Source organism: Dermacentor albipictus, chromosome 1 (genome assembly GCF_038994185.2).
Source record: "Dermacentor albipictus isolate Rhodes 1998 colony chromosome 1, USDA_Dalb.pri_finalv2, whole genome shotgun sequence".
NCBI classification, from domain to species: Eukaryota; Metazoa; Arthropoda; class Arachnida; order Ixodida; family Ixodidae; genus Dermacentor; species Dermacentor albipictus.
Window position 1 is genome coordinate 372,956,075 of NC_091821.1, and position 22,049 is coordinate 372,978,123.

Genomic DNA, 22,049 nt, shown 5'->3' on the forward strand with positions numbered 1-22,049 from the left:
ATTAGCTGAAACCTACGTTATATCTATTTTGCTGTATTGACATATGACGCTGCGAAGGTGGTACACACAGCAACACTAACACGAAAAACAAGAGACGAACACGGAGCTCACGCACTGACGACTGATGACTAGCGAGCCACAGAAGCATTTCAATTTGCCGAACAACATCTGGTGGACCTCCTCACGTCGCCGTTCACTCATCAGCCATTTAGACTCAAGCGGCTAATTGCAACGGACGCCAGCAAACAATCAAGCTCTTTGAATAGGTGGCCAAATCTGTTATGTAACTTAATATAATGCTACATATATTATTCAGCCATGGAAATCGATACCTTTCGCAGGCTGCAAAGGCGAAAACCTTTCTGTATCAGATAGGTCACGGACTGCACTCAGCGAAGAGGAATTGAGCAGCAGCTCTCACCACCTATGAAGACCGCCTATAAGCGCTTCCAGGAGACAGGAAGATAAACATTTTATAGAAGAAAAGCTCAGAGGCCGGACTTCCAAGAGTAGTGTGCAAACCTGCAAGACTGCCATGTTCACGCGATCCACGCGTAATTCCAGGAAGCTGATTGTGAAAAGGGGGTCACCCATGAACATGTTTTCATCCCTTTGGACTTTGTAGTTCCCGACAAATTTAAATGCCCTAAGTGGTCACGCCTGTTACAGCTTGCTTCGTCAAAAATGTAACTGGTTACATGAAATTAGTACTAAACAAAAGTTATCGCATTACAGTGAGCATTACCGAGAGAACAAAGTAATCGTTAAAGTACAAAATTACACCCCCCCCCCAAAAAAAAAACGCGATTGATTAGAAGTAAATAATTAGACGCAATTCGTTACGTAGATGATGGCACGGCACGCATGCGCCAAGTGTTACGAAGACCTGGTTGCCTTTGGAACTCCAGAAGTATGCGTATGATCGCGGCCTAGTTTCGACTCTACCATAGGGCGCATAATTAATTCTTTTTTATTATTATTGTTATTATTTTGAAGTGTGAGCTTGTCAGCAAAGGAGGAGCAGCAATCACGGAAATGAATTTCCCGGCGGGCTCGTAATGAAAGCTTCGCTTAAAAAAACCAAAGCAGACTCAACTGCTGTTGACATATACGCAATGCGAGGCATGCGCGATTTACCAGAGAACGGTTCTTATCAATCATATATCTGTTTCGCAGAAAACAGTGAACGCCCTGGCGACGTGTGGCGAACTGATGCAACGTGTAGCGCATGGTGTTTGTTGTTGCAGTAGTTCCGAGTGACCCATGGTAGCGTCGAAAAGTGCTCTTCGAGATCGGCCCACGTTTTTAGACTGCACTATCGTCGGGAACGATCCACGCAAACAGCCAGATTGTCGCCAGATAGTCACAAGGTAGTCGTCACTTAAAACTGGGCTGAACAAAGAAAGGCAAAGCAGATGATACTAAATTCCTCAAGTCTGAATCGTTCAATTGTCTTCTTATTAATGCGATTAGCATTCTTAGTGTACTTGGCGCACTTCCCGGAGTCAGTCAGTCGGTCGGTCGGTCGGTCGGTCGGTCGGTCGGTCGGTCGGTCGTCGGTCGTCGGCCGGTCGGTCGGTCGGTCGGTCGGTCGGTCGGTCGGTCGGTCGGTCGGTCGGTCGGTCGGTCGGTCGGTCGGTCGGTCGGTCGGTCGGTCGGTCGGTCGGTCGGTCGGTCGGTCGGTCTCCAACCATTTCCCTGCCAACTTAGGTCACTGTGTAGTGCATGGTCTAATGAGTATCGCACCAAGCTGCTGTACTCGGGGAACAGAGATCAGAACCAACCGTCGGACCAACTTGGATAACTGGGTGTGTGCCACTGAGTATGTGCCTTCCTTCAAAGACAAAAGAAATTCTTTAAGGTTTCTTCTGTGCTCGGCGGAATCTAACCTGCGAAACGCGTGGACTTCGTAGCGGCGCCGTTAGGTGGCGCAGCGTGTGCTAGGGAAGCGTGAGAGAGGAGTCCGGCTGCATAACGTTTCGGCGTAGGCAATAAGGTGTGTCACTACATTGTTTCGATGCTTATCGCGTTAACGTCAACATTCATCGTGAGATTAGTTCCTCTGGAATTATATGTAATTATAGTGTGCTATAGTGTGCCGTTAAGTTTCCGTTATAGGGTAGATTTTAGGTTGGGATTTCTTTGAAATGTGATCATTCATTCATCTTGTCTGACTTTTCAATTATGCAGTAAGCTTTTGTGTTCAGTTTTACCGCCTTCCGGCTCTTCATCAGTTCCAGCCGTTATTAAATGTGCGTACAACCAGCAGAGTCTGGGTTCATCCCCCATTGTGGGTACCTAGCTACCATGTTTTGAAGGAACATCATCATCACAATTATAATTATAAGCACCACCATCATAATTATAAACATCATTATCATTATCATCATCGACATCTTAATTATGATGGTGCTGCAGCGCTGAATATGTACATCAACTTCTGAAGATGCTTGTCAAAAACGTCACGAATGATTTGTTCAAACTGAATTGTCACAGCAATACCAGTATAAACTGATACGGTGCGTTAGCTTCCCGCTCAAGTTATATTGACTTCGTGCCAAGCTTCAATGTGACAAATGTCTGCAATGCTTTGCTTTAACCACTGACTGAGTCTGTCATCACACACCTTTTAACAAAGACAACGAAGACAATGACACGTGCTTTCGCAAGCTTGATCATGTTAAGACGCCAGCAGGTGATGACATACACGAATAAAATACAGCCCTGCAAACGAAAGTACCAGCGAAAAGGTCTTGTAGACCATAATTGCATCAAGAGGGCGTGCAAGGAAACTGTGCAAAGCTAACAGAGCGCCGGCCACGATTGCACATAAGCTATTCAGTACCACTGGCCCCCGATTAATCCTCTTAAGGACACATACATTATAGCAGAGGAATCGAAAACGGCAGAAAACAGCGGAGGGTGAAGCTTTGGTGTTAAGAATTCCACGAAAATTCCGCTGAGCTATCACGATAGCGTTTGTGAAGCATTATTTGAGTAGCCGACGGAGGACCATTGAACAAGGGTGACTAAAGAATACTTCGATAGCTAATTGCAAATATTGAAGCTTTGCGCGGGAAAATTAAAGCATTTTTGAAGTGCGTTTCGAATTACATTTCTAAGCATATGTTCGGTTGAAAATCGGCGCTCGATAACTTATTCACGTCCCGTCCCTCCCTGTAATGCATTAAGACCTACGCATTAATATTTCAAAGAAAAGCTGGCTGGCGACTCCTTTTGCATTGAACATGGTGCGTTAATTAAAACGTAGGGAGCTTAAAGAGCACTTGAGTACACGGCATAATTAATGCATTCACATGGATTGCACGAGCAGGGAAAGAAGAAATGAGCGCGCGACGTAACGACGTAAGTCTCTATCAGCCGACAGGCGCTGCTTTTTATAGTTAATCTCAAACTCGAAAAGGTGATTTTTCAAAATCCCAGTACTGGTTTTCCGGATATCGATTTTTTATTCTCATGAAATAATAAGCAGATGTTGCGCACATATATGGCGTCATTGTCCATGTAGCCATTGGTATAGTTACACACATAGTTTTGTATACTTACGAGCACACTTTCTGTGAAAGAACGAGCAGACCAAAAGTTAATGCAAACATCATAACAGTCGAACCAACAGCAGCGACATTAGGAAAGACATATCAAAGCAGCAATGCGTACGAAAACGACAATGTCACAAATCATGCAAGACATTAGTACAAATAAAGAACACTCTCATGAACGAAGCACCTTTCACAACTACTTTCTACAAGTTCTTTTCAACGTTATTTCTTCCAGACGTACTTTTCCAGACGCACCTTTGCAGAAGCAATTTTCTAAGTCTATTTCTGTCTGAGATTCGCCTTTGGCGGCACTTATCTCCCACGTTGCAACATCCAGACTAGCGCGAATAGCAGTTCTTGAGTCTGAATGTAATACTAATCGAATAGTACCAGAAGCGGATCGAATATAACAACAATGAAATAGTTCCAGAACCGAATAGAATATCGAATATGTTCCGAATAATTCGCGAATAATTTACAGCCTGCTCACTAATAATATCAAGTGCTTTTCACATCCTGGCAATCGCAACAGTAGAAACATTCTGTCATTACACAGCACATTTTAGAGCGTGCTTCGTGAAAAGCGTAAAATAGCACTACGAATAACTAAGCAGATTGTTCGCAAACTCAGGATTTTTGGGCCATACCCAATCGTGCAATATCATATAAAGTTGATAAAGGTACCCGTGCCGGCCAATTAACATGTGTGTATGCCTTCGGCACAAGAACAGACATGCATGCCGTTTGCGGTGTCCGGCAGAGCGGGGAAAAAAAAAGTTTTTCTCTAGGTCAAATGCTCAAGGCAGATGGTCCCTACTATAGTATTAAGTATGTTGCAAGGAAACTCATTCTGATTTAATCGGATGGTTGGACACATGTGGTGCATCTATATATAGTGCCAAACAGTACCCACTGCTGAATGCCGTGCGTGAACATTTTATTGCGAGCGCGCTCTTAGTACGTTATGTTCACTGTGATAGGATGAAAGTTATCGCGTTTTTGCTTCAATTTCGCGTTTGACCTTGTACAGTCGACGTCGTAAAGTATTCGAAAAGTATTCGAGAAATATTCGGGTTTCCGAATGTAGTCACTATAGGATTTGAGGAATATGGACAATATTTGATTCGTGATTTGAAAGTTTCGAATATTCGCACACCCCTAGCCTGATTATCATAAGCGAAAGTGCAATAGAGAGAGAGAGAGAAGTACAGAAGTAATTGCACGGAATCTGTTTACAAGTGCATTTGCACTTGCTTTGCAAAACTAAACTACGAGGAAATACACAGCGTTATACACTGGAATGCATTCAACACTGGAAGAAGAGTAGGGAACTAACAGCGAGCAGAAAACAGAAGGACATAGTGCGAATGCGCGAAGAGGGGCGCTAGTGTTCTGAGACAGCCGCACACTTCCAATTTTGGATACTTGCGGGGCAGCTCAACGCATCAATGACGCCTGTTGCCAGGGCCTCAGCCCCATTCCTCTGCGATCCGACGAGTGTGTAAACAGCTTACGCCACCCACTACCATAGATCAGTGGCTATATATATGGTATTCTATTGATTAGAGCGAGATCGCGAGTTCGATCCTCGGCCACGGCGACTGCACTCTAATAAAGGCAAGTTGCAAGAATGCTCGTGTACTTGCGTATTTATTAGCTGCGAAAGAAATGAAGATTGGCCGCCGAAGGGGATGGTTATGCCAAAGCTTGGAAAAGGGACACAGCTATAAAAAAGAGGCAATAGAACGCTACAGAAACAAGTCCAAGGAGCTGGTCTAACCATGTTTGGGTGCACGTTAAAAAATTACGCATGGTCTAAACAAATCCAGAGCCTTCAGCTACAACAGCCATCATAGCCTTTTTTGCTGCTTTGTGAGATCAAACTCCAATAAATCTATCTTTTTTTTAAGCTGGCACGAGAGAGAGAGAGACAGAGACAGAGAGAGAGAACCTTCGGCCTTCGAACGAACGGCACTCGTAGATAATGTGATGTGTTACCTGTGTAAGAATTAAAAGAAACCAACAGGATTTTTTTTATTAGCTACCTGGAGTTTATCTGTTCTAGAGTAAACGCATGATGACGTCACAACATCACGGCATTGAGAGCTCAGTCAGGGCTGCATGCACCTATGGGATAAGGAGGCTGGGACCCCGACTAGAAAAATAACCCATAAGATCGTTTTCTTGGCGAGCCCCTCAACTTATATTAAAAGGCCCTTCGCTAGGGCCCCATCGGAAATTTCTTTTTTTTGTGTGTGTATGAGCTCGTTTGTTAACACTGCATTTATAGTCTTACATTATTGATCGGAATACGTGCAGAATATTTTGCTTATGTATACCATTTTTGTTTGCTTATGTTCGTTTATTCATGTACTGCCATATTCATGCACTGTACTAATTGCCGAAATGCTGCTATTGACCCGCTTCTTTTGTGCTCTATGAAATATTGGAATATTCATGTATTGTACTAATTGTTGAAGTGCTGCTTTTGACCCACCCTGTAACGGTCGACATGCCAACAGTATGAGTACATAAAGAAATCGAAGCACCCGAGGTGTGGTGCGTCGAGGTGACTTACCCGGGAGCAGTGCAAACTTTTCCTCGACTTCGGAGCTTTCTTTCAGAGAAACCCACAGGCGTTTTCTTTGTAGCTTCGTACTACATTCGGGTGAAGGACAGTTTTTTCTTTCATGACATTTGGTACTGCACACGCCACCGCACGAAAACGGCTGTGGAAACGACTCCGCTCTAAAACGCGCGACCGGAAGTTTTCTGGCGTCACCAACACGTTGCCAGCCTAGCGAGTACTAAAACAAGTTTACAACCTCTGTGTTTCTTGCGTATTTACGTGCGCTGCATGAAACATACTTACACTGCATTGTTGTATAGCGCTGCGAAGGTGCCACACACAGGAACAGTAACACGAAAAAAAAAAACAAGAACTCACGCACTGACAACTGTCTCTCCGTTCGCTTAGGTTCCTCGTACGTATATACCAATAGGATCACGCCCAGAGAAGCAGATAAAATTTTTGATGGAAAAAAAGTAACGGGCATGGAACAACATCAGAGGGCGCGTATGACACACGAAGCACGTACCTCAAAGACGAGGCGCTGGTTACCGTCCTGCGCGAAACCTTTCTTCTAAGAATTTAACAGCGTCTAGATATAAAACTATTCAAGGTGCGTTGACACACATGCGGCCAAACTACTGTCATAAAAAAAGTATATGCATGAGTAGCGTAGAGGAACGAATCAACAGTTGTTGAGTACGCAAGCTCCGCGTTCGTCTCTCGTGTTTAGTGTTAGTGTTCCTGTGTACCCCATTCGCGGCGCCATACACCAATACAGTCGTGGCAAACCAACTAGCTAGCCCACGTCGAAGCACTTAACGTTTTTAGTATTTTCACACTGACTAATAAGTTAAAAAGAGTGAGTCGTTGATGATGCTGCGAAAGATATTCCTGAACTAACTTTCGTTTCGATAGCAACAAAGCAAAAGCTCTTCACTTGGCTCTCGTACTCAATAAAGCTTCAAGGCACTTTCAAAATTTACGAAGTGACAGGATTAGAAAACAAAGGAGACACGTCGACTATAACGAAAGAAACGTGAAAAAGAAAAGAGCGGTCAATGAAGACAGAAAAAGGTGGTTAGGTCAAAGCTTCCTGCCTGTTTACCGAACTGGGGGATGGGTAATGGAAAGAGAAACGAAACGAAAAAGGAAGGAGGGCCCGCGCATATGCTGTGAACTCTCAAGGGGTCCGCGAATGATCATGAGAGCTATAGGATTCGTCATGGCTAGATGTTCGAGAACTCCTTATGTATAGGACGATAAACGAAAAACGCCCCTGAATTCTCTTTTCTTTGCGTGTGTCTTCTGTAACGAAAGGTAATTGACGCGTACACAAAAGGACAACATAACAGCATGCGGCAGCACCGCAAACCTGTAGTCACCTAGTTACCGAACTGTACCTTAAACTCGACACACTGTACAAGTCGAACATAAAAATCGCGTTAGCATTTTTTCTAAGCGCTTCGCTTTGAGCTGAACTATTTCAATATCAACAGAGACATACTACTGTTTGTCAAAGGTGACGCGGCCGACTCTCCACTGTGCATAATTTGTAGATATTTGCAACTTATTTCGTGGCTTTCGTAAGTAAAGTGTATTTACTGTTATCTTCCACTCTAATCGACTGTGAAAGCTATTGAATTTTTTTTATTAATCTCTGGTCTAGTGTTCTTTTTCTTATATGTACGTATGTTTAGCTACGACTTCGGTATAGCGGGCTCTTCATAGGCCAAGCTTCCCATACTGTCGCAATTAATTATAATAATAATAATAATAATAATAATAATAATAATAATAAAAGATTGCCAGCATGGCAAGTCCAGAAGGTCCTCACTCGTTATTCCCGCTTTTACACAAATCATAATAATAAATAACGGTAAATGAAAAGACAGTTCGGCAGCATGTTACACTCATGTAACACGTGAAGGCGACAGCCTGCTGCACACTTGGTAATGTATTATGTTATATGATCGGAGGGGTCAGACTCCTTGCAAGTCATAACGAGCCGCAGTGCGAAGTACACGTGTGGCAATCCGTTGTCTGCGAGCTACGGTCTCCTCTCTACGTTGCCGTCTCGCATCGTCGAGTAGCTGCTTTCGCAGTTCGGCTTCTCGGGCTCGTTTTCGACGCTTAGCTACCGCTCGTATGGCGGTGTCAGACTCGCGCCAACGACCTTTCTCTTCGACTTTACGTCGCATCCTCTCGGGAGGGGAAAGAAGCACTCGTGGTCGAGCGCCTTGCTCCCACCGCTTCGCACGTCGACCCCCGTTTCTCGCTTGGCGAGCATGCTCGGCCGTAGCGTACTTCCGAAGGAAATATGCGAAGCTTTATTGATGGTTCGGATGCTCGTTTTGAGCTTTTTGTTTATTGAAACGTATGCTGTTCTGTGTGTTGCGTGAGTGATTTCAATTAATGTATGCATGGTTCTCTTCATTTTATTGAACGCTTGTAGCCTCTACCTCAAGGGTGTATGAGCCTTTGTATTCTTTGCTTGCTTACGGGGATATGTGCCACTGCTGATGATGATATTTTTGTACCACTGTACCAGAGAGAGAGAATAAACATTTTTATTGGGTGAATGCAGCTTTGGAGAGGCGTCCTCATTCCAGAATGCCTTGAGCTCGGGCCGCGTCCTGGGCCCTCGCAATCAGCCGTTGCTGATCCTCGAGGTCGGAGCTGGCCAAGGCTCTCTCCCAAAGCTCGTTAGTGGGGTAAAGGTTCGGAGGATTTAATGGTGCCGCTCTGCAACCCCCTACTATGTGCCAGACGCCGCGTTTATGTGTTTAGGTATGAGCCATTGCAACAAGCCACTTAAGGCTCTCGCCTTAATAACAAAGCAGCGAGGAGAGTGACTGCCAGGAACAATGATGACAATGACATTTCCGTTCCACCCGGTTTAGAATAGACGCAACAGCGAGACAGACCCTGCACGTCCAGGCGCTGCGCTACGGTCGACGTCGCAGCTGTGCCACCGAACGAGGACTCTGAAGCTAGACAAAACAAATTGCTTTCCGGCGAGTTTCATCGGACTGCGCGATAACAATGCTCGGGCCATGGCGCGCTATCTGCGTAGCAGTCGGGTATACCGCGCAGTATTAAGAGGAAGCTTTAGCTCGGGCCCAACTCCGTCGCGGCCTATTCAAACACATGTAAAACGAAATTTTTTTTTCCGAAGTAAACCCTGGACCGATTTTAATGAAGTTTGTTGCATTTGAGAAAGACAGTTAAATTCTAGTGACTGTTGGAAGTGGAATTTGGATTTAGGTGTCTGAATTTTGTTAGAGATTTTCAAAAATTTGAATGTTTGCAAAAAATAGACGCATGAAGTTTACAGATAAATGGCGCTGAATCAAAAACAGCTATCGCGGTTCTGTAAACGGTATCCATTAGACCATTGAAAGTGGACAAATTCGATATGTCATTTTATATCTTACGCGAACTTGTTACGTTGTGCACAAGGGCTCCGCAAAGCTGTATTTCCATATTAATAATATTTTTGAGTTTCATGCGCAACATATAAGTTTTGTCCGCTTTAGATGTACTATTAGATTCAATTCACAGAGTTATGATATCATTTTTATTGCTTAGTTACAGAGTTGTAAACTTGATAGTTCCGTTTTCTGAAAATTTTTTATATTTGCCCATTTTTAATAGAAACTGACGGCCTAAATCAAGAATTCGAAACCCACAGTCACTAGAATTTAATTTTTTTTTAGCAAACCTCGCCAAATTTGGTACAGTGGTTGCCGAGAAAAATGAATTCTCTTTTTACACGTATTTAGATAGGAGCACCCGAGCTAAAGCTTCCTCTAAAAAAAAAAAAAGGAAGAGAGAGGTGCGTGACACGAAGACAAGAAATTGCTTGGTCAAAATGAATATACGGCGTCATACGGCGACGGAAAAACGAAGCAACGTCGACGGCAACCGCACGAGTGACACGCGGTTTTGACGGGCGTCGGTGCGCGAAACCGACGTCGGCGTCAGGCGCACGCGTTGGAGATAATAAATACGTAAATACGTAAATAAGTAAATAAACAAATAAATAAACGCATGTAGCGAACTCTCGCTATAGAGTAAAGGCCACATCTGCACTTTGTCGCCGAGCCCTCTGCTGCCACTCAGCTGCGCGGTACACACAAGGTTACGAGAAACTTCCACTAGCATGGCAGAACGAAACGTTGATGCAACTCTCTTCGTGATGCAGAGGAAGGTTATGAAACTTGATTTGTACAGAGCATTTAGTTGTGGCGCGTTATATGTAGTTATGCTGTAACAAGCGAGTTTCAAAATTAGAATTTTTTTTTTGTGCCTATGAGGCAAGATATTGGGGTTGGTAATATCGATGAATGATCAATCGATTAATCCACTAAATGTATATCCCACGAAACGATGAATCTTCATCGATGTCCGACTTTCATTTAATTCACCTAGTCGATTAGACCTTCTCGATTAATCGTTTTCGAGAGTCTGACCGGAGTGGCTCGAAAAATCCTGAAATCGTGCTGGAACGGCGGCGCACCAGCAGTGCCTGTGTGGCTGTGGTAGAGCGACTGTCGGCTATTTTCCCGAGACCCGAGTGATGCCGAGCCCAGCGCTTCTCTTCTCTTCCCCAACGCCGCACACGCAACCACGCAGCCCGAAGGCGGAGGCTTGAAATGCCATCGCACTTCATAAGGCATACCATAGCAGTCGCCTGATTGTCGTGCAATTCCCACGCCGCTAAAGAGGTGGCACAGCATGGGCGCCGGTTTGTAGCACGTGTGTCGACATAACGATGGAGCTCGTGCAGATACCAGCAAATCTGGAGCGTCCGAGAATCTGTTCCCGCACGCTGCAGTTGTGCGGCCATTCAAAGAATGCGTCGGTTTCACCCAAACGCCAATTGGCATTCCTTCGCTCTGCAGTGGAGAGCATGTGGTTTGAAATTCAAAACCAGTGATTTTCTTTTAACCTGTGCATATCGCAATATTTTGCATATTTCAGTTGGACTTCACCTTTCACTTTTGCCATTTTTTGCTTATTTCTTAATTAACTTTACTCTACAGGGATTCACTAGTGTCATGTATCTCACTAAATTGTGCACTAAGGGCCGTTTTATAACATACTTTGTGCATCTTTTCAAAAGCCACAAGTGTGAACTTAACAAGTTACAAATTATCCTTTATCAAGCGTTCATGCACTTGTGTTTAAAACCTGGTTCCGCCTCCCAAACATTAAAGTAGGGCCCTTCAAAAGTAGATAACTGTGTCGCAACCTTCTTAAAGATGCCCGGCAAGAATTTCGATTAATCAATTATGCGATGAAAAACCACGCATCGAAAACGATTAATCGATTAAAGGCTAAAATGATAAATCATTAATCGTTAATGGAATAAAAAAAAATAATCGACCATCCCTACAAGGGATAGACATAAAACATCAGGATCATGGCCGCTAACTTGGGCCTGGCATTTTTAAGATTTTCTGAAATTTCCAATACATTTCGCCACAAACAACACAAATAAATAACACAAAGCGAAACTTTGTTCTCGAATAGTGCAGATGGCGCAGATCCCTCAGCTATCATGCTTTCTTTTTAAGGGGGGAGGAGGGAGTGGGGGTAGTGCAGCGTAATATTGGCACTTTCGCTTTCCTGTATCGACTCCAAATAAATGAGATAGTATGGCCGGTGAGCTTCTCAATGCGATATTGCGATATTCTACTTGTTTTCTGCTAGAGTCTCGTGGTAAGTCGGTGTGGCTGTCACATACATTATAAAGCTATTAGATTCACACAAGTACGAAAGCGCTGACGTAGGTGAAAAGTCGTCGCTGTAGCATGGTATGAGTCATTCGTCCACAATGCAGCAATCAATTCGAGGAAACAGCTGCTGCCTTCGATGACACTAAACAGGCGTCGATAAGCGCTACGGCAACCCTACTCGTAGCAAAGGAGCAGGCAAGTGATGGCAAGCCTCCCCCCCTACTTTATTATATCTTTTTTTCGACTGTCATAGCTTACGAAAAAAAAAAGGAAGTGTTCAGCACCGGAGCTATGTAAACAGAATGACGGCGCCTCTTACGTCGAAGCTAAAGCTGATGCATTAATAGGTTTTGCGCACACACACTTAGGAGACGCGAAACGCCAGGCTTACAAGCGAACGCAAAAATGAGTGCAAAAGGACGCGAAGTGCCTATAATGGAGTTCGGAGTTTTTTTTTTTCTATTGTTCGCTGGGTACGCTATTTCTGAACAGGTTTTGCGCGCCCAAAATTAGGGGACGCGAAACGCCGGACTTTCAAAAGAACGCAGAGGGCCTACGTAATGGAGTTCGGGATTTTGATTACGCAAAGTCGCCCGAGCGTGCTATTTTTAATGTTCCTATTAACCTCTCTAATAGGGAGTTTTAGGTTTTGCGCACCAAAAGTTAGGTGTGCAGCTATTAAACCACAAAACAAACACGCAGTTAGTCGTGCTTGTCCGGTCTGTCTCGCGTTACTTTGGACCCGTGTATTGCACTCCATCGTATTCAAGCAAGGAAGAACAAAATAAAAGTTAGGGGGCGCCAACCGCCGGAAGTGTACGAAAGAACCGCGAAAGGAGCGCAAGAGAGCGCAAGCATGGCGCGGGGCTTTAGGTACGCGAAGACGCGGGTGCGCTGTTTCCGTCCTTTAACTTTGGGCGCGCGAAAGCTAAAGCTCCGGGAGGTTTAGAAATAGCGCCCCCGAGCGACTTTGCGCATCCAAGAGCCCGTACGCCTTTGTGCGCGTTTAGCGTTCCTTCGCACTTCTCTTTACGTTACTTTGTACGCCGGGCCGACGGTATCGTCCAACTCTGGGTCCCCTATTTTCAAAACGCCCTAGCGTCATACGACCAGTACGACTAATACGGCTATATATGACTACACCCGCTGCGCCAATTCCTGGCTACACGACTGCTGTCGGCATGCGGTCGCTCTAAGCGAGTGGGGAAGCTAGCAGCGGTTTCCTCCTTTATTTATTTATTTATTTAAATCTTCTGGCTTAGGGATTGGGTCAGACAAGCAGCTTCACCATATATATATATATATATATATATATATATATATATATATATATATATATATATATATATATATATATATATATATATATATATATATATATATATATATCGGCTGTGCCCTAAACTAGAATGCTTTATTAATACAGCCGGAAACCGGGCCCTCTTGCTGCAGCTTCATTATGGGGGAGCTCCCTTAAAGCCTGTTAGTGTATCCCAACGTAGCCATTGATACATATATTCGGCTGCTGATTTCAGAAGCACCGCATCATTTATCTCGAACCACTGTTACGTTATAGCCGTCGACTGAAAGGTGCAGCACTTAAAAGGGCTTGATGTCGCATGAAGGATTTACGCTATTATTAATACGGCTAATAAATTGGCTATTGTACGGTTCGTAATTTTCCAGTGTTAGAATTAAACGTGGCGCCCAGTTTTACCTTGAAATGTCGCTCACAACATAACGGCGAACGTTTTGGACAACCGTAGTTGTGGAGCGCCTTTTGCAGCTGCCACCGCTCCTTTCTGCAGCGTGACATTTTGCAAATGAACCTCTCGGCTGTATCACTATTATGATATCTCTTACAGCGGAGGTGATAAAAGGGCTGTTCGGTTTATGACTGAAATCAGAAAGAAAAGCTCCAGAGTAAAACATCTGCCTTCATCCACAATTTTCGGCTACGTAGCTCTCGGAATCCAGAACAAGATTTCCAGTCTCGCTGATTTCTCTATATATGCCTCGCCATATGCCATAAAAACTGGCCCAGATGTCACGTCCACCAACTCTACAGGAGCATGCAAGCTTTTACTAGATGTGAGAGGGTACAAATACGACCAGAATTGGGCTCACCTGATCAATGCTTTAGAACGCACCTGTATTTCGTCAGAAAATGGAAAAGAAAGACACACGAAAAGCTTACGAAATGACATGCTACTGCGTCGGGTCGACCAAATACTGACATGTAAACGTGCGCGCTGTGTCTCCAAGCTATGTGGAGGCTTGTAGCCAAGTAAGCGATGGTACGACCATATTTCAGTGCAGTTCGCGATGACGCACGCTAATCATGCTCCTCGAGAGTGTTTTATTGAAAAGTAAACTGCAGAATGTAAGCATGCTTAGACTTTATGCACACGCCTCTAATATGACGGCCCGAGGCAGAACCTAACACGAAGTTTAAGTCTGTAGTTTAAGAGTATTCGTGTTCTATTTATGTGCCTATGCGTCTCTTATTCCTCGATGACAATCATGGCGTCGGGATGCGTTAGCGCTTTCTAAGCTACCTCTTGTAAGCCTACCGGAAGCGCTACCACTTTCGAGCCGTACGGTTTGCTAAAGCTCACAATACACGCTTTCGTCGACTAATTGAAATAGGGTCCTTCTTCTCCGCAGTGCTCCTCTCTTGTTCCCTCCCTCGGCTTCCGATGTCAAGCGGAACTTGCATAGCATCAGCCGCTTGTTCCGAGCGGAAGTTACTGCTTTGTCGACATGGGAGCATGGGTGAATATGTGCGACAGCGAGCAGCAACGGAGCCAGGCATCATGGAAGCGGAAATTGCGGAAGCGGAAACGGCTTGAGCGACCAATCACAGAACGGCAGCACCCGTCAAAGGTTGGCGCTACTTCGCAATAGCCGCGGCAACTCGCGTATGCAGGGGTTAGGGTTTTCCGCGGATGTTCCCATATATAGGTCAATCTGGAGCTGTATAGTTTTTAATTCATTGCAGGAATCATCCGTAATACACGAATTTCCTGCATTGCATATACTGCTCCGAAGTCTGATCGGTACTTTAGAACGCATTTGTATGTCCTATCCCTCTCGTTATCCCAAGCTTTTATCACCATCTGCGATTATGAAAGTCCAAATCTGGCGTTCCCGCAATTCGCTGCCGCCCAGGATGTGGCAACCAGAGAACCGTTAAAATCATGATTGATATTACTGACCAGCTGGACGCACTGTTGTTGCTTTTGTGCGTAATGCATGATGTTACTACACAAGGAATGCATGAAAGCAAAGATAACTTACTAGCGGCGCAGCATTCACCATTGTAGTGATGCGTGGACCGGCGTAGTTTGAGCAATGAACAGTGTGAGAAAGCCATCTTCACAATTTTTCTACAGGATTGTGCCAGTACTGAACAGGGGGGGCTAATCTCGGAGCATAACAGCAACACTCGTGAGGAAGATTGCCAGTGCAGATCAGTCGATGGACTGGGAAATGCATGAACAACAATAAGGGGCCGGGGCATATGTATGGTCATCCTTCGTCGGTGACTACAGTTTGAGTCAAAGGTTACCGTGGGCTTGGTACATTATATCCAGAAAGGTAGCCGTACACTGGCCCTTGGCAAACTGGAGTGTCACAGTTCAATTCAATTTCGACCGATAGGCGTGGCGGTCCACGAAACGTGGCGTAATATCATAATAGGCAGTGTTACAAGAAATATCTAAGCGAATTTTTTTTAGCATATAATTTTGGTGAGTGCAAAATGGATGTGACGTTGTGTGCTCATGGACAGAGCTACGTTATATCAGTATTAGCACCCTAAGATGCAGGAACCTAATCAGTTCTTCAAAGTCATCTATACGAACATCTATGCGGGCACCAGTGGGGGCTGGCAGCACGAAACTCTGGGCGTTTCCAAAACTACTGGAGCAACCGTTGCTAGCAGAAAAAATGAGCCAGCTAATAGTTTCGGAGGGGGGGGGAGGGGGGGAGGGAGCGGGAGGAGCAGAGAGGTTTGGGAGTTTGGACAGTTCCAAAGAAAACATCTGTACAGTTCAAAAAAAAAAAAAAAGAACACTCACCCGCTTCCAGTGCAGGGTGTCAGCGTGCAGTGCGAGATTGCAGGCCAGGTAGGTTCCGGCCAGCAGGACCCCGGCGACGGCGCTGTCACGCATGCGCACCGGCACCAGGGCGTACGACACGTACACGAGGAAGAGCGCACACCACAGGTCGGACACGACGGCGCGCTCGGCAGCGCTGGGGTCAAGGAGCGCCACGAGCGCCACGAGCACTACGAACGAGCCGAGCACCAGATAGCTGCACACGAGCAGGTGCACCTGGCGGAACGAGGTCTGCAGCGTGGCGTACACCAGCGCCAGGTAGAAGACGAGCAGCGCGCCGAACGCTGCGGCTCGAGCCGCCGGCGGGGGCTGGGAGGGCCGCTGGGACAGCGCCAGGTCCAGGAGCGCCCCGAGGGCGCAGAGCGCCGCCATGACTCCCAGAAGCGCGGTGAGGCTGCGCCGGTTCAGGTGCAGGAAGTACCGCTGGTAGAGCGAGTCGATGTCGTTGCGGTGCACGTGCTGGTACCAGCAGAAGTAGTAGCAGGAGGTGCAGCAGTCCACGCTGGTCACGGTGTGCGTCTGCGTCTTGGCCTCGACGTACTCCCATGTCGTCTCCTTGTTGTTGTTCGCACCGCCGCCGCCACCACCGGCCGAGTCGCTCGAGTCGGAAGCGCCCCCTCCTCCACCACCACCGGACGCCACCGCCATCTTGGTCCAGAGGACGTGCGGTCTGCGAGAAGGTTTTAAATGAGAGAGATTGGGAGGCCAGTTGGGGACGACGACAACACGAGTGACCGACAAAAACACTAAGACGTCTAAAAAAAAAAAGAAAAGAGAGAGAGAGAGTCCTTACTCGTGTGTTCCTCGATCTTTCTGTCTTTCCATTCATATTCGCAGCGCAAAAACAGAGAAGCTGCTGCTGATGTCAAGCGCTCGTATCATCTATTTCGTTTCTTTCTCTGTGTGCGGGTCTATTTGAATTTTGTGATGTGAATATGAATGTAAGCTCTAGCAACCAATTTCCCCCCTTGACGCCTTCATATGTAGCTATAACCTTTCCGTCCTGCCTCACAGCGCAAACCAAGTTACGAAAAAAGCAGCGCCAACTTAGTACCCTTATCTAGGCCACCCGTGACATGAGGCTTAGCTGACAGGCCATTTCTCACTGTGTTGATATTATTTCAGAACGCTTTCCTTATCTCAGCAATGTCAGTATAAAAGACATGACAGACGAAGCGAGTCGCGAACATCAACTTTTCAAAGCTGTGTAATGACGGTGAGGAGGAGGAGGAGGAACTTCATTATTGCAGAAACTGTTGCGCGGTTTATTCCTGGTTGGTTCCCTGTTATTCTACTCTACTAATCGCCACCTAATTATACTAGTCTTATTACTTTGGCCGCATAAGCACTTACACAGGCAATTCCACCAATTCCAACAGCCCTACCAGAGTAGTGGTTTTTACATCGGACGCCGTTTCTTTGCAATTTAAACATTCCCACAACACCACGACGACAGCAGCAGAACTTGCGGCCCTTCAAGGTGCACTCAATGACGCAGTCCAGCAGCCTCCTGATCGCTAGGCCGTTTTCTGTGATTCTAAAGCAGCCCTACAAACTCTGCAGTTTGCCCTGCGTCATGGTTTACACGATCAGCTGGTGTACGAAACAAGGCACGCTCATGACCACGCACTCGAGAAAGGACACGACGTTGCATTTCAATGGCTGCCGAGCCACTGCCGAATTGTTGGCAATGACGGCCCAGATGAAGCTGTGTGCTCGGCTCATCGAAAACATCAGCGGTTAGCCTATACCCACCTCAAGAACGGATGCTGCGCGGCAACTTCAATCACTTGCTCGCCACGTCACACCTCTACGATGGAATTCATCGGATTTCACTAACTCACGCTTGCACTCTCTCGACCCTAACCTGCGATTTCACCTGCGACCTGGACTCTCCCGTTGCGAAACAACTTTGCTGCGTCGCGTGTGGTTGGGCATCGCATTCGCAAATTCTTACTCATTCCCAATGGGAATGGCCAACAGTGCGGCGTGCAATTTGTGCGGACGTGATAAGACTCTAGAGCACCTTCCGTGTCACTGCCCATCCTTTGACGCTCAACGACGTACTTCACAAGCTAAATTCAGCAGGTTAGATAATAGAGTGCTATTTGAGGAAAAGATTCCGGTGCCATGGACAACGCGTTCTTACATGCGAAAGGCCACAAAAGCCCTTCTGCACTTCTTGAAGGCCACTGTACTGCACGAGCGCTTCCGACGTTGGAGATACCTCTACGAATGACTCTGCGAATGGTTGACTCTTTGTTATTTTTCTACTCTCTCCTTCTTATCTATTATCCCCTTTCCCCCTCACCAAGTGCAGGGTGGCCAATCGGGTACATCCTTTGTTAACCTCCCTACCTTGCCCTTTTCGTTTCTCTCTCCCTCTCTCTCTCCACCTAATTTCAAAGCGGAGTGATATTTTGATGCTACGAAACGATAGGGCTTTCTCTTGCTTATTACACTTTGCAAAATAGCAAGAACGCCGAGGACATGAGTTACCGTTGGCGTCCCTCGCAGCAAATGCGACTATGCCGTTACACGTCCATTTAGAACATAAACAGTGAAGTCCTTGTTGTCGGGGTTGATTACTAATTTAAGCGAGCCTGGGAAAGTAACCCACCCACGGGTCAGCTATCGCTCCCTCCTCTCCCTCTCCCCTACTCCCATAAAAACTAAATAAGTACGCAACAACCTTGAGCGTAAATAAATGAAATGAGGTGAAAAACCCATATTGTCTGAGAAATACGAGGGAAAGAAAAAGAAACATAAAGAATGAATAAAACTACAGAAAGGAGGAACAATCGACAAAAGAAAAGAATCCGTAATTAGTCAAGCATGGACGGCAATTGCAAACTAAAATCGATGACCATGCCCTATGCAGAGTCCGAGCGCACAATACATTTGTCACACGTCAAAGTCCAGTATTAGTTACCAGTCCTTGTAACCTACGTACACCCTGTTTACTGTGCGCAGTTCAAACGATCGTCATGAATTCAAATGACACTGGCGTGGCAGGCTCAACTGCCCGACGAACGTTAATTAAGGCTGACTGTTTCCATAACCCGAAAGAAAAAGAAAGGAATGGTTTATGACTCGGTGATCCTTATCTTCTGCTGCAACGGCACATAAAAATGAACTGTAAACCATGAATTGTAAATCAGCAAAGAGAGATAGCGAACCTATGTTAACAGTAAAGTTCAGAGAGTCGTCCAAGTGCTGATTGCTATTATACCAAACTACTCTCCGCGAAAGTAAAGGGGGAGGAGAGGAAAATTTATGCCACGTGACGATGAGGTTAGAAAAATGTAGTCGTAAGGATAGGCAAAAAAAACCGGCACATCCCAGGCCCTGTGGGAGTCGATGTTATGCCAAGCAGTGTGCGGCGAGCCTACCAACACGTAGGCGGCTGTTTCATGACCTACATGACACGCATGTCATGACATTATTGTCATGACCTATCATTTATGTTCGTCATACGCTCTTGTCATGCTGTGCCAATTTTGGTAAATATCCAAGTTAACGAAACGACCATGAGAGCACCAAGCCGTAGGCGGCTGCGTAGATAGACACTGACACAGCGGCAAGTGTCAACCAAGAAACGCTTTGTATTTAATAACCGATAAGTCTAATTACAGGTTCGATTCCAGACTCGTGATTCGCGAGAGCATTTTACAGGCTCCGTTGCAGATAACGACGTGTTTCGTCCGAATATCCCGCCACAACCTCTTTAACATTACAGTTTCTTCAAGGACCCGGTAATAGCGCTTCGGACAGACGTCAGTTCTCTAAAGCAGACGAGCCAGGGAAGCAGTCAACGTCTGTCGTTCGTGTGCATGCATGGAACAGACTGCATACGTGTCCTCTACCACGGGATTCTCCCGGAAAGACAGCATACAGTACGAAAACTTGGAAAACCATATAATGGGTCAGTTGCCGGATGACATTTAATAATGAGCTCCGACTTAACGAAGTCCCGTCCAAATAGCTACGAGAGAGATGTCACGTTTGTCCACACGATTTCGGGTCTAACTCTGGTGATATGAACCTGAACAACTGCGTGCTGGCTGTGTATACGATAGGCTATAGAGCCAGCGACAGTACCATGCACTCTACGCCGATGTTAAGAACAAAGGGCGCTGCTATGCTCTGAAGGACTATGAAGTCGTTTTCTGGCTAACTGTTGTTCTAGATTCTATAAGTGGGAATACACGAATTTACCGCTCGATCGGTTAATCACACACACTGTTTAATTTTGGCCACCTCTAAATCTTGCGCTGAAATAAAGTGAAAATCGGGCGGACCAACCGAACACATCGGTGTCGAAATGACACACAACGCTATTAAAAGAAAAGGAAACGGAAAGTCGCGTAGGAGCCACCTGGCGGTGACAGACTCTCTCCTTTCGCCAATTCCAGCTGTGGAGTGTTGTCACTAGCAGACGGTCTCGCACAAACAAGCTGGAACCTCTTCCGGCAAGAAGACACTCGCACGTGTCAGGCGCCTTTGCGCAGCCGCTTCCGCCATATAAGCCTTCAAAGGGAGCACCCGTACGTACATATATACACGCAAAGCAAATCTGAGGGCGAAGCATCAACACCTCACGGACACTCGATCTGATGAAAGGACCAGCGGGTCAGTTCGTGCAAATGAAAAACTCTGGCCCGTGCCCCGCTAGGCCCTCCGTCATTAGAGACGAGGCGAGAAATCAACGATGCTATCTCAGACGCGGCAGGAAGCAACGAAGGCTACGCCAATAAGCAGCAGCAGCAGCAGTGCAGGCCTCCGCAGGCCGTGCAGGCCGTCATCAATGAAGGAAACGGCAGGGCAGAGCCGCTGTCGTCGCCCTCAGATCAGATTCCGGCCGGAGAAGAAGCACTATACCAATAACTGCGTCTGCAAGTGGCAGCCTCTCTCACCTCGTCCTGTCGCGATCCATTCGCAGACCGGGATGCAGCACACGTTCGCTGAGTCGTCGTCCAGATTGCCTTCCCCATTAGTCGGCGGCGCCGAACGGCGGACGCGTTGGCGTGCCGTCGCCGACCAGCGGATTCCCGACAGAGCGCATATCGGCGGCGGCTGGTGCTGCTACTGTACGCTTCTGCGCGCGTTAAGACAGCAGCGTCGTGCGCACTCGAGACTCGTCGGTGCGAGTGCGAGAACACGGGAGGCCTCGGGCATTCAGACGTGTCGTCGCGGGCGGCCGATCTTGTTCGGTTTCTCGAGACGAGACGAGTGACGTCTTGTTGCAGCACACGCTCGCGCCAAGTATCGCGTAGAGAAGGCAGCAGACGCCCAACGACGCTTCTCACAAACGCCTCTCCGCCGTGGCTCTGGAACAGCCGCTCGCACTTGACTCTCGTGTCCGTCGCCGGCAGGCAAGCCCTGGCCAGTAGCTGCACCGGCCGAAGAGGGAGTGAGTCGAACGAATGAGAAGGAAGCGGCAGGAGGCCGGGCGCGCTCTCGGTGCGCGTGCGTGTGGAACAATCCGCGCGTTAGCGAGCGCGTCTCCAACACCTGCTGCTGCTGCTCGGATGACGGCAGCTGCTGCTGCTGCGCCGAAGAGGACGCACGCGCCGCGGGCACGTACTACTACGCCGTCGCACAGCGTCGCCGCTTGCGTCGTCGGCGGCGGCGGCGACCAACGCCCTGCGGGGATTACGCTCCCGCAACGCGCCCTAGAAGAAGGGACGAGGTTGGGATGAAAGGCTTTGTTGGTGCGTGGCGAGGCTATCTCTCCGGGCGCGCGCGCGCAAGCAGGAATGGTGGCACGCAAGTCGAGTGGGTTGCATTTGTCACAAACCGCGTAGCTGGGTGCACGCTCAACTCCTCGCCGCTCGTAGTCCGCTGCACAGAAACGACGTCCTTTCCCGCCGCAGTAGTCAGAGATGACCTCCGAGAAAGATTACAGGAAAGCTCTGCGCGCGTTGCGAGCATAGCTCGCCTGGAAAGGAACGCTGCTATCTCGCAGGAATGAGTGATGTCCGCGTAAAAGTGCGTGGCTTCTGCATGGGCGACGACGTAAATAGAGGTGCGTCGTCAAAGCTGTGTATAGGGC

General features: G+C 46.9%; 1 protein-coding gene across 4 annotated transcripts in view; it reads right to left on the minus strand.

Annotated features, from left to right (window-relative positions):
* LOC135905462 (adenylate cyclase type 5-like) overlaps positions 1-22,049 on the minus strand; it is a 291,632-nt gene that overhangs the window by 112,468 nt on the left and 157,115 nt on the right. For 3 of the 4 annotated variants that reach the window (XM_070531894.1, XM_065436412.2, XM_065436414.2), the window contains one exon: positions 15,956-16,664. In XM_070531894.1, the coding sequence (XP_070387995.1) occupies positions 15,956-16,664 (709 nt within the window). Of the gene's footprint in view, positions 1-15,955; positions 16,665-20,910; positions 21,358-22,049 lie in introns of those variants that run through there. The other variant, XM_065436413.2, reaches the window with a different exon arrangement.